We start from the raw sequence: 13,775 nt of genomic DNA, 5'->3' as shown, positions 1-13,775 counted from the left end.
TAGCAGCCTTAAATTTCACAATCACTCAGAATTACATAGAAATATTGAAATACTCTAGTCAGCCTTGGCTGTGAATAGTTCTTCGTGTAGAAATTTTTCCTTTTGCCAGCCAGTACACAGCAAGAATTGCATTTTTCCCTTCCGTCATGGCATCCGCGTATTCAAAAATACTTTGCTTTTTTTTTCTTTTGAAAAGTTAAACTCGGAGAAAGAGTCAAGATTAACATGTTTTAAAAACAAAACTACAAAATATGCTGTAAAGGACAATGAAAAATATCTAAAGTCTACTTGTGTGAGGCAGAAACCATGGGGGAACGATGGCAGATTACACCAGTGACACAGAGATGGGAACTAATTTTGTGGGAGGAGAGAGAAGAATATAAATGGGGGTTTGATCAATTATAGTGTCTCCCGCCTGTTGGCTGCAACACAACAAAAATAAGTAGTAATTCTTCAAAGCAGATGTACACAAACCTAAGCAGGATTTAGCTTCTTTAATATCTGAATGTAAAAAGTCTGCTGTCCACGACTCTTTCAACCCAGCTACGACTTGGGAATTTGTAAGAGATTCTGACTCGTGTCTCTCCCTTTTCTTGGATGAGAAGTGATTTAAAGCGGGAACACTAGAAATCCAGAGAATGTTGAATACTTCCAGCCTCCCATCAAGTTTCCCCTCTCCAGTTTTAGATAAGCTCTGTCTCCTTTCTCCATCTGAATCAGGACTCCATTGCTAGCAGCTTCTCGGGTCACATCTTGGTCCCCTGCAAAGGCAGAAATCACTGGCCACCCATTTAGCATCAAACTCACCTAAAGAGCAAGATAAAACAAAGCCCTCCGTCAATTAAAGTCAGACAACGACACCGCCGGGGCTCGCCTAGCAGGCGAAATGCTTAGTTAAGAAAGGGCCTCTTTTGACAGCTGAAACTCCAGCCCCGTAAAAATGAATTATCAATCTGAACCCAGCTAAGGTATGTACTCTAAAGGAAGAAGCCTTTCACCGCTGTTTTAGACCGACAACCACATCAAAACACCCAGTGCATATAAAACAGAACATTGATCCTATTTTGAAGAATTTCAATAGGGTGCCTGTGTTTCCAGGCTATGAAAAGAGGTCTGCTCGTACTTATTGAAAGATGGCTTTATGTGAAACCTCAGAGACAGCGAGGAGCAGAGCCACAGCCGCCGGAGTCAGAGCGTTTGAAGTGTATTCAAGAGGTAGTTCTCCTTTGTTAGGCAGCAAAGACAATATGCCACAACAGAGTCAATAAGCTCTGCTCAGCTCGCATTAACGATCCCGGGGCTGCATACCCCACGTTATTAATACACTATCTGCCCAACCTAGATGTGTGGAGCTGCCTACGCCGGAACGGTGCTATCTAGCTGTACATTCACCTTTGCGATGCGCATTGCTATGCGGACATGTTTCCTGTCTAGGTTGTGCTACCTGGCTTCAGGCCGGTAATTTATTACCCATACCTTGGGGCGCGTATGCACCGAACCACGTACACAAGGTGTGTATAGGGTAGCTGCATACACACACACACAGCGCTATATTCCTTATCGGATCCATGCCAGAGGTGCCTCCCTGGACCCCAAATCCCTATGAAACCTTCTGCCACCAGAGAGAGCGCGGGTGAGGAGCCCACCGGGGGCCGCGGTTCCCATGGGCTCTGAGCAGGGATGCTCCTCCGGCGCTCCGTGGCAGCCCGCGGGCCCCGGCCAGGCTGGGAGGGGACGGCAGGCGGCCGTCGGGGCATCACCCCCCGTCCCGGGACGGCCCAGGTGGGCAGGGGCCGGGCGGAGGCCTGGCGGGGCTGCGCCGCCGTCCCCTCGGGCAGGGAAGCGCCGGAGGGTCTGCGCTCCCGGCCCCACCGCCCGCACCGCCAACCGTCCCCGTCGGGCCGCGGACCCGCTCCGCTCCCCCCTCGCGGTGCCCGCGGAGCCAAGCGACGGCGCCGGGGGGGCTGACCTGGATGGTTTGCCTGTTGTACACTTTCACCACGTGAAAATTAAAACTGTAAATCCCTTTCCTGGGCGAGATAAAAGTGCTCCGCTCCGAGTCGAAGTTGCTGCCGATATTCACTAGTACCTGGAAGGGAAAGGGCACCGTCAGCACCTCCGCGGGGCCGCCGCCGCCCAGACCCGCTGCCCCGCGGCCGCCCCCGGCCCCCGGCGCCCCCCCCCCCCAACCCCCCTCCCGCGGGCAGGGCCCCGCGGGGCGGCGCGTCCCCAGCCCGGCCCCGCCACCGTCCCCGGCAACTCCTCTCTTCCCGCGGCGGCGCGCCCGGAGCCCCGCCGCGCCCGCCCCACCTGGTCGAAGTAGATGATCATGGTGCGGTTGCTCATCTCGGAGGGTTCGTGGTTGGTGCTGCGGATGGCGGAGAAGGCGACCTTGGCGCTGCCGGAGCGCACGGAGATGCCGAGCGCCGTGCCGGTGGGGTCGGAGGTGGGGTTGGAGTCGCACACCACGAGGCACTTCCCCTCCAGCACGATGGGCTCCGTCTCGTTCTGCCCGCACGCCAGCCACGCCGCGCCCAGCAGCAGCCCCAGCCCCAGCCCCAGCCCCGGGCCCCGCATGGCGCCGCGCTCCCTTCTCCGCACCGGGCGGCACGTCCGGGCTCCGCTCCGCTCGCTCCCTGCCCCGCCGCGTCTCTCAGAGCGGGGCCGGCAGCGCCCCGCCGGCTGGGAAGCGGCCGCGAGGAGGCAGGGGAGCGCCGGCACACATAGCGCGGAGCGGTGCGGTGCGGTGCGGTGCGGTGCGGTGCGGAGCCGCCCGCCGCGCCGCGCGGGGCTGAGGGAGGCGGCGGGAGGCGGCGGCGCTGCCGGGGCTGCCGGCGAGCACAAAGACGGCGGCGGGGCGCGGCCCCGCCTCCCCACCGGCCCCGCGCTGGCGTCAGCGCCCCCGCGCCCGCCCCCGCCCAGCCCGGCCCAACCGGCGCCCGCCGCGCCCCGCCGCCGCCAATGGCCGCGCAGTCCGTCTCCCGCCGCCTGACGCCGCCGCTTTTGTCAGGCGGCGCGGGCGCGGGCGCGGGAGCAGGTGCCGAGCAGCCGCCCGCACCGCACCGCGCAGCACCGCACCGCGCAGGTAGGAGCGCCGGGGCGCGGCGGGGTGGCGCGGGGCGGGAGAGCCCCCGCGGAGCGGAGCGGAGGGGCCCGCGGCAGCTCGGGGAAGGAGCGGGATGGGGTGCGGGGCGAAGCCCGGCTGAGGGCCCGGGGGGCGGAACGGGGCCGCGGCTCTGCGGTCTGGTGCTGGGCGGAGGAGGCCGGAGGGGAACGGGGCGCTGCGCGGGCGGGGGGGGCCAAGGCCCCGAGCGGCGTTTCCCAGCACAAAGCGCACCGGCGGGCGCGCTGAGCCGCGGAACGGGTCCGCCGCCCCGCCGGAGGTGGCACCGGGGGATGGGATGCGAAGGGTTCCCCCTTCCCGGGGTGTCCTATCTCCGCTGTCGCCTTCAGCCGTCTCTTTGACATCCCGGGGAGGAACCAAACGCGCTGCCTCCGCAAGAAACTTTTAAAAGCATATAGAGACTTTCCCGGCGTCAGAGCCCCCCCGCTGTTGGGGGACAGTCACTCCCCGGCGCCCGCCCTGCCCCCGGGCGGCCCCAGCCTGCAGCGCCTGTTGGGGGCCGTTGTTATTTCCTAAAGTGCAAAGATGGGTTTGTCTTCGTGGAAGATCTGCCCGGTGCTCACTTTGGCTGTGCTTGTCAGAAAAAAAAAAAAAAAAAATCATAACGCTGGATTGCAGAAGAAGAGATTTACTGATGAACCATTAGAAACAAACCACTGGAACAAAACAATTTTCTGACTGGCAGATCTGTTTGCAAAATTAAACTTAAATTCAGAGATAAAAACTTATATGGAGTTTGTAGCATCCTCTCTGGGAAATTTAGTATCATCCAAAACTGGGCTCCAGTTCAAATCATTATGAGTTTTGGTAAAGGCTTTAATTTATTTTACTGTGCTGTTCCCAGTGTGCGATTCGTAAGATTTTATCTAGTGAGTTCATCTCTCTCTGAAAACTGCTACAAATAAAACTTTATCCGCACGGTTGCCCTGCCAAGTTAAACGTAAAGTTGCTCAGACAGAAGCCCGTGAAGCGTCCGAGTTTGCCGGTGGGTTGGCGCTGGCTGGATTTGAGGGGATGGGACGTTGTCATAACCAATGGCATCAGACCTCAGGGAGCATCAAAACACCCCCCACTTTATCTCAGCCATCCAGCAGCAAAGCGGTCTGGAAACCAACGGAGTGGCAAAATTATTATTGTGGTCAGAAAATGAGTTGGAGAGATAATAAAACAGAACCGAAAACTCTCCTGAGAAGTAGAAAATGAGATGAAAGGGAGTGAGCGGAGCCACAACCACACACACAGGTGTGCTGTGTTTTACTTCAAGATACGTTTGTAATGTGTTAGTACTGCTGACCTTCTTAACTGAGTCAGGAACTTCTTTAAAAATAGAATTAATATTTCTAAATATAAATAAGCATTTTGCATCCTTGTCAGTGTTGCTGAAATGACATGGAGAAATGCAAACTGAAGGAGCACAACTCTGCCCTTTGAAAACTTTTGAGTGCCTGTGTGTTCTTCCAGTATGCATGGCCCTTTTTAATGTAAAAAATACACCTATAGTTCTCTTTTTAGACACTTCTTGTGCATGATAGATAAGTCAATTCTCTTGTGCTATAGAGCTTTTTATTTGTAGCTTGCTGATTTCAATCCCGGAGGGGTTTCCCTCCTGAGCTGGAAGTTGCCCTTGATGTTTTGTGGTGACCCCCCGCCGGGAGGAGGCAGGGTGGGCCTTCCTCCCGCCGCCACCTTGACCGCTCCACGGGCTCTGACAGACACAGTTAACAGAAACAACAAGAACAGACGGGCCTGGAAAAAATGAACAAATCTGTCACTTTTACCAGAAGCCCTATTCCTCACACAGGAGGTGGGTAGGCTGGCAAGGGGGGCGAGGGGGTGCAAAGTTTCCTGTGCCAGGCACTGTCGTTACCACAGACTATCAGTCTTGCACACTTGACTAGCAGTGTAGCACCCAGCTCCTCCAGTTCTGGCTGTAATAAAGTAACACCAGCCATGCAAATTAGACATTACTTCATTTTCGTTAAATGTCACATGCGGCGCTAGGCAGTTCTGTTGATTTTCTCTGTATTGACAACAGCCCCTGACTCGCACTGGGAACAAAGAAGGATGCTCAGCAGGAGGATGTAGGTACTGATATATAAGAACATCGCGTAATTAGTGATGTGAGGCAGAGAGCTCCCAAGCTAGAAGTGCAGATTTGCAAATCCAGATGTTTACAGAGGGCCAGGAATTACATTACCCCATCTAATTACAAACCGCCTTGTTAATCAATGTCATTGAGATACAACAGGGCAATTGCCATTCAGATACAATGGGAATGGTGTCAAGGAATTAACAAACTGTAATAGATGTTGTACATATTAGACTGAAATTAATGTATTTGTCAAGCAGAGCTCTCTGCTTGTTTGATGTTTGCTTTTAAGAAATACTTCTGTGGATAAGGAGAAAATGTGCAAACTGTCCATTGCACAGTAACTAAGCCATGACCTTGATGTCGACAGACTGACCACAGACTATTAGTTCGGAGAACTCCCCTAACGCTTCACCCATGGTTAAAAAAAACCAAACAAACAATTTAGAAATAATCCAAAGGGAAAAAAAAAATATTGGAATGATCCTTATAAGTCTCTGAAGAACCACTTCAGAACTGGTTACTGTCCTGCTCAGATCAGGAGAGGGTTGCTTATTTTGTCCAAGAAAAAAATTACGGAGAGACCAAAGTAACCTGTTTTTTACCTCCTACAGAAGCAAGTTTAAAGCTCAGGGGTACTGAACTGTTATCTGTAGAAACCAAAACACAGTTTAGCCACAAAGCAGTTTAAATCATGAACTGCAGCATCATTACCTGCCCTGCATTACACTGTCAGTGAGCCTTAGTCCTGTTTTAGGAAAATGATCCTTAGAAACTCAATCTCACTAGACATTTAACTTTAGCTTCACTTATGAAGAAACCCTCTAAGGGGCGCAAGCATTATCTTCTCTGAAAACAAGTACAAAGAAATCTACTGGAAACCTTTATTTTTCCTTCGAGAGAATAATTTATCACAAGCTTAGCTAGCTGTGTATAAAACCACCTTTTCACAGACTACTTGCCTTTTGATTTAATCCTCGTTGAGTAAGAAATGGAAGGTCTGGCCCATAACTGGATAACTTGTATGAAATGCAGTTTGTTCACAGTTCTGAAAATGCGGTTTGTTCACTGCTATATTAGTTTATGAACTATAAACAGCAAAAAGCAATTCAGGGATTTATATATGCCCATATAAACTTAAGATTCTTGTCTTCCCAAGCATCTGCTGGGATTCTGTACAAAGTCTGAAGATGTGTGAAAATGAGATTTAGAGCAAAGCAGCTCTTGGTGATCCATATTGTGCACTATCTACAACCATCTAATTTGCTGTTGTAAGAGAGGTTCGCATGTATTTATGGTGATTTGCTTATGGTGTCACCTTCAGCTTCCACAGCAAGCAATTAAGGTATTTCAAAGAGCAGACTGAGTTCAGTGAGAGAGCACACAGCAGGAGCAGATCAACTGTTAAGGTGCCATCCAGCAGAAATCATCTCTAACGTTCCACACCCTGGAGAATAAGGAAGGCCACAGAGACATGCCATGCCACTTGCCTGTCAGCACAGGTCGTACACAGCAGAGAAAGGACAGAAAATGGCACAGACAGGGTAGCTCCATTAGCTGCCAGGGGAGAACACCACCAGGACGAGGGAGTTCTCTCGAGATTACTTGTGGTTGCAGGAGAAAGATGGCATCACTAAGGGTTAAAGCCCATCAGCAGCATGGACACCTAAAGAGTGTGTGTGCTTTCCAAGGTGTGTACCTGGGAATAACTGCCAGGTGATCATTTGTGTACGTTCATGTCCACACGTTCTGTAATTGTATTGGATCAAATGAAACCAGATGGCTTCCCCAAATTAATCATGCACTCCTTCCTACAGAAAAATAGTTCTGATTTTTACTTTCAGATCTCACTTGTAGCCAGAGAATATCAAACAAAATAAGCTTAGTGTTTTCCCTATACCTTCAGGTGTTTTGAAATGTTCAAAAAGATTGTGATAAAAGGTTCAAATAAAAATTCACCTTTTGCAGTTCGCAGTTGTGACAAACCTCAGCCTCAGAAGTGGGAATTTTTGATGGATACGGGTAGTTGCAAACAGAAGGTCAAAGGGGAAACTGTTACACAATCTTAACCAAAATGAGGATTGCAGCAGTAAATTAATATAAAATTGTCTACCTTAAAGGACCATTGGGCTGCACAGATACTGGGTTTTGTATATTTTGAAGAACAACACAGTTTATTAAGACAATGTGGATAATGTCATCTGCTGGTTTTTATTGCATGCAGCACAGTATTTGACTTCTATTCTCCCATTTATATATTGCACAGGTCCACTTTAAAACTGGGAAAGAACATTAGCTCACTGCTAAAGATATTTAAAAACACCATCCTTGAGACAACTAATAAATATTGTGGTTTACACAACCATAATTGTCCATATGTAGCATAGTGCTGTCAAGCTTTTCTGTTTTCTTTTTTTTAAAAAGTAACATTGGATTTCAGTCTTACCTTAAGAGGTGTCTGCTTTACAGCTAGATCCCTGTTGTTGTATTTACTGATAACATGCAAGTTAATTCATTACTTGGATGGGATATCAGCAGGTTTTCTTTCAGGTACAAAAAATTCCTCAGTGAGCGATGATGCCAAGGTCAGGAGCTTGATTTGTTTTTCTTGTCAATAGACTTCTGTCAAAACAAGTACATTGTTACAAATAAATAACTCAAACTGGAAATTAGTTGCCATTCAGATCGGTAATTATATTTTAACAGGGCAAAATCCCAACCCCAGCTGCCAGAGAACACTCAGCTAAAGCCAGCATGGGTTGGAACAGCGTGTGTGCTCGCTGTAATTGTAAATGTGCCCACCTCGGTCATGCTGCCTCTTCAGAGTTAAAAGAATTAAGACCAAAGCCGTCCAAATGTTAACTGAAACTCCTAATAATTAGGGGTTATTAGGGGCTGTTGGCTGGCTTTATTTTCTACTGCAGTACTCTTGTATTTGTGGATTCTATTTATACACAGAATTAAGAGCTCTGTTTGAACAGGTAATCCAATCTCCTCTGTGTAATTTAGCCAATTATTTTATTTTATTTTTTCCTGGCCCTTAATTTTGGCTGCGTTTCAGGATGTATGGTGAAACTGCAATACTAAAAATAATCTCATTCAATATATTTTATCTGAAAGGATTAACCAGGCCACCTTACAAATGCTGGGTAGAATTCTGGGTTTTTTTACTTACAGAGGAAGCACCAGAGGTGCCGAGGGGAACTTCTCCGTGTGCATCCTTCCCTCTAGTGGTTGCTCTTCTCACAGAAAAGTAGCAACACCATCACTTTTGTATTAGGTACAAAGCGATGGGTACAGGATGGAGAGGTGCTAGCTAGGACGGAGACAGGTAGACACAAACTTTTAGGTACCAGGAAATTCAAATCTCGCGATGAGCCATATCAAGACAGGGATGTACAACAAGAGTCATCGATTTGACAATATTTTTGTGGAAAATGCAATGTGTTCTTGAAAAATGATAGTAATTGTGATCACTCGCATGCAAGACCATCTTCTCGGCCACTTCGCAGTCTCTCACACTGATCCTTTTTGTTGGTCTGTCTTGTTTTCCCATATTCCCAGTGCTTGCAGGACTCAGAGAGTAAGAAAATCCATCAGTAACAGCCCATAAAACATCTGTCCCTCTTGTATCCCTTCCACACGGTTTTCTCCTATCTGCTATATTCTTGCTCCCTTTTGTCTGTCCTTTTCTTTTCAGCAGCAGTAACCCCCCATCCAGGTCTCCATGTTCATCCAGGTGCTTGCTGTTCTGCTGAGACAGCACTGCAGAAACACAGCTACCCCTGGGTAGAAAACAAGGCTGCATGGGTTCAACCAGCACATGGAACATTTTGTAGGCACTTATTTCTTGTCGGCACACAGCAGTGAGTGGTCACATGCAATGAAGCCCATACATTATAATGCATCTCTGCCAGCATCTCTGCCATGCATCTCTGGCCAGCTTTTCCAGGTGTTGAACCAGGGACTTTGTGGAGTTTAAGCACCTCAGAGGGAGTAGGTAGGCTGCAAGAAAAAACAGAGGGGGAGAGAAAACATGCTGGAGTTTTATTCATGTCTCACATGGATGCCAAACTGCGTGAGTTTTCCAGCCCCTCAGCTGGAGCCATCTCTGTTCCTCTCTGTTTACTTTCACCCCTTTGCTTTCTTCCATTTTTACTCATTTTATAGCAGGGTTACTCTCTCCAGACAGACTCATTTATTCTGGTTCTAAACAGAACGGTCTAGGTCCTTGTAATCTACAGCAGCTGGGAGATTTCCTTAACACTCGTCATTTACTGCTCTGACAGTACAGGATAACAAAGGCTATTAGATACCTCCTCTTTTTCACTGCACATACTGGACATACGTGGTACCCGGCACAGAAACTATTACAGGGCAATCCCAGGGCGCACTTCCATCAGAAATCAAAATCTGGCAGGACAATGATGACTATCAGATCTAGGGGGTTAACTTTTAACCATAGGTTACCAGCAATTAAAATCCCTGATATTAATATTTCATTAAGGGCTCCTCCTCCTAAGCAACTGATTTGTTATTCAACCAGCTAAAAGTGCCTATAGCTTCCCAGCAGACTTTAGACCAACCCATGGTTCAAGAATAAATCTTTAAAATAATGGATTACTTACAAGATCTTTGAACTTCTGCTGGGACAATTCTCATTGTGTTTATTTCTCTCTGGGTTTGGATGGGAAAATTATTAGTAGTTATGTGTATTTTCAGCAAAAAAGTAAAATAGTAAATTTCATCAACTACTGACTACAGCTACTTTTTATCATAAAATTTTACAAATTCCCCACCAGTGAGCTCATTAGTGTAAATGATAGAGCCTTATCTCAGGTTTAAAGTCAGCATTTTTCCTTAGCTACCAAACAGCCTGTTTTCTTTCGGGACATGGTAATAGAGGACTTCACTCCAGAGAGCAGGGAAAATATTCCTCTCTGTTCTTGCAGGGCAATCGAGTAGGGCTGGTAAAAACCAAGCAGACTGAGCAGGATTTCAGTGCTGTCGGTATCCCTCCGGAGGCCTTTTCTAAAAGGAGCAGAGCCTTTGCAGGGGAGAGAAGCGCATGTTACACCACAAACCTGGTGTGAGGGGCAGATGTCAAGGGACGACAGAGGAGGAAGGCTATTTCTAAAGAAAATAATAGGCTTTCCCTATTCTCCCTCCCTATTCTACCCTCCAAAATCTTTGCGATGTACAAGCACTAGATGACGTACACGTTAGTATCCCAGGATAGCATCGCTGTTGCTCAGCACACACTGGTACCTCACCAGAGCTGGGAAACTGTGGAGTCATGCTGGCAATAGGCATAGGCGGTGGAGGTCTCCTTCTCACTTTCCAGGAGCACCTGCAGAGGTAAGCGGAACGGGGCTGCGCTCTGAAAGACACTGGTGACTACAGATAAAGATAATGCTTAAAAATTTTCAGTTGAAAATGATGACCTCAGTGCCAGAGGGAGGGGAAAGGGGGGGGCAAAACCCTGAGTATCAACCAAATTCTCATGACTTAATGACTAGCCTTGTCACTGTAGGGTAAACCCGTAAGGCAGCATACGAACGCTGCTCCATACTGCTTATTGAACTCTGCTTTTTATGTATAGTGATCTCTTGCATTCATCACAGTACATCAAAACAACTCTAATGAACATGGTCAAGGGCTAAAGCTGGACTTTTCAGAGGGCTCCCCATGTTTGGCTGCTCAGAAAGGGGCAGGTCATTGTATCTGGTGTTCATCTACTGCTTTCTGAAATTGTAATACAGCACATTTCCATCTTCTGCACACTCCCAGTATTTTAAAGAGTTGTTTGTAGCTCTGAAGGGGAGTACTCCTCCAGTACTCATTCAGGCAAAATCCCCTTTGGCGCCCGGCAGTGCTGGGGACCTGGCTGGTGTCCGCACCCGCAGCTCCCGGGGGCCAAGCGGGTGCCCGGGTGCCAGACCCCCGGCAGGAGCCAGCGGGCTCAATGGCTCCACTGCGACCTCGGCGGCAGGCACGCTGTGAGGCAGTGTGCTGGAGTGACACGAGAGGGAAAACAGGCGAGCTGCAGACTGGAGAGCCTTTTCTGGTGAAAGGCGAGCAGTCTCCAGCTGCGCAACAAACAAAACAACAGACAAGGGGATGTGGATTTTGTAACGTTTGAGTTAATAAAGGCTGGAGGGACACGGCTGTTTGTGCCATAAACCTTCTGTCCCTAGAGTCAAGTGCAGTCTAGCTGAAAAAAACCTTAAAGGAAGTAAAATAATACCTTAATTGGGGGAGGAGAGAATATATCTCATCGAAAACAAAACGTCTTCAATTCACTAATTGGAGCAACATTTTTTAGATACCATTAAGCTGTGAAACAAAGTGTCATTATTAATTTGGCTCAGGTCAAGCAGCGTATTCCCTCCTCTTCGTTCCAGGTTTCTGATTTCGCAGCGGGCTGGGCCCGCATTTCCCAGCATGGGCAGGTCCCTCCCTGCGACAGCATCCTTTGGAGCGCTGATTCCCTGTAAAGCTCCATCCAAAGCCTATCAGGCTTAGAGTCCATTTTTTCTTTCATCTACTCTCAGCCTTGAATTTACCTCACCGTCCGTGGATTCGGATGTTTTATGTGATTTCTGGAACTGCATTTGCACTACAAGATAAGGGGAGAAAAGGAATAAAGAGAACTGCTTCACATGAAGAGTGGACTTTCATATTTCTGTTTTTTTCAGGTTCACAGCGCACAGGGAAGTGCCTGTATGTTGCAGTAAGCTCTGAGCCTGCTACAAGGCTCAGGGGAGTGGAGAAGGGATTTTTTTTTTTTATTTACTGAGCATCACAAGGAGCCCCTCAATGGCACCAGCGTGGAGGGTGAATGGGATATGTAGGCAGTTCCACTCTTCCCCAAGGGCAAAATCTACTTGTTTTGGAAACTGCTGATGTATGTGAACTTCAGAGGAGATACAAATTGCACTTCCTGTAGTTGTGGCTACTACCTGGGCCAAATTCTCATTCACACTGGAGTAAGTTTTGCATATATATTAAATACCAGAGAGGTGGAAAGAACTGTTGATGAATATGGGTACCTTGTTCTTTGTCTACACTGCCTCCACATGTGCATTTCATCCCCTGGAAAAAAAATTTCCAAGTTAAGCCTGTCACAACTATTATATTTTCTTACATATTCTTTCCTCTAACTATACCTACGAGCAGATTGTCCATCAGTGCTGCCAGCAGCTTGTGACAAACTGCTGTTTCAGTAATTACTGAAAGTCTGTATTACATTTGTGATGCTGTTCACCGGAGGGGTTCAAACCTAGAAAGACGGGCATCATCATTTTTCTTTTGAAGCTGAGACCCAGCCTGAGTCACTGGGCCGGCCACTGACTGGCTCAGCAGATCAGCAGTGGCACCAAACATATTGTATTTATTGAATATTACGGAGGGGAACAATGAGATACAGGCTGGTAACAGCAGTGATACAAAGGGAGCTAGACAGCACCGGGTAAGGAATGGAATCAGGTATTGGCCAGCCACCAGGATGAGCGTATTTATAACAAAGATCATTTGAGGGTCAGAATCAGGACATAAAGGGAATCTGCTTTGTTTGCAGTCCCCTATATTTGGAACGATCCACACTTCACCACCATTGTTCAGCACATCTTTTGGGTACAAAAATGCTTATATATTTAAAGAATATGTTTTTCTTTTTGCACTTGATGACTTTTTTATTCTTTTAGCTTTTCAAGTAAGCTAAGACTTCTTCATTTGGGTTATGTAAAATATTTACCTATGGAGAAGCCACGTTCAATGACTCTGCACCACACCATTTTCTCACAGGGTCAGCAAAATTCTTAAGGGCTGGAATGTAAAAATTGTGTTGCACTGCATTTGCGCATTGCCTTTCCTTTATCCACAGAAACTCACCTCACTTACCTAAGCCCTTTTGCATACTAGGTTTTATTTACAAATTGGCAGTAAAGCGCTGTAGTCTCTTTGACAGTTCGCAATTAATTGCACACAATCTGTTTCGGCTTCAAGATGCACCTTTCATAAACAATGATATATTCCAAAAGGCAGTCCAATTGGCTGCTTTACATATTGCATATATTTTTCATATTTCCAAGACAGGACATATGCAAAATCATTTTTACTGTGGCAGAAACATAGGAAAGATGATTTGAAAGAAAGGCCAGAGGTTCTGTTTCTAATTCTTCCACTCACCTGCTGCAGACTGTGGGTAAGTCATCCAATATTTCTCTGCCTTTCTTCTGCATCTGCACAAGGTTGTTTATTCTTCTAAGAGCTGGAACTCAATGAATGAAACTCTAATTTATTATTATTAATATATTCCAATAAATGGTTGCAGTGCTTTAGCATTGCTTTGAAGTCAGTCAAATAAGTATTAAAGAAATAGTGAATTGTAAGAAAAGGCAGTTCAGTCCATCTGATATGCCTGCATTGAAATTTTACGTGGGATGACCTTCTCAGAACAAGAAACTGATAAAGGTGTATGTGCTAAATGGATCCTGGAGTCTTGAGAAGCTTTTTCTCTTTTCACTCATCCATTGTGTAAAGAGTAATGAGTCATGTGCC

General features: G+C 47.4%; 1 protein-coding gene across 1 annotated transcript; it reads right to left on the bottom strand.

Annotated features, from left to right (window-relative positions):
* Window positions 1-609: 609 nt before the first annotated feature.
* CBLN1 (cerebellin 1 precursor) lies at window positions 610-2,577 on the bottom strand. The gene is made up of 3 exons (XM_074158013.1): window positions 2,311-2,577; window positions 1,970-2,089; window positions 610-807 (listed from the first exon to the last, which is right to left on the bottom strand). The coding sequence occupies exons 1-3, from the start codon at window positions 2,575-2,577 to the stop codon at window positions 610-612; spliced, it is 585 nt and encodes a 194-aa protein (XP_074014114.1).
* Window positions 2,578-13,775: the final 11,198 nt, after the last annotated feature.

This window comes from Numenius arquata, chromosome 13 (assembly GCF_964106895.1).
Source record: "Numenius arquata chromosome 13, bNumArq3.hap1.1, whole genome shotgun sequence".
Classification (NCBI taxonomy): domain Eukaryota; kingdom Metazoa; phylum Chordata; class Aves; order Charadriiformes; family Scolopacidae; genus Numenius; species Numenius arquata.
Note: the sequence above shows the minus strand (reverse complement) of the source record. Positions and strands in the feature narration are given on the sequence as shown.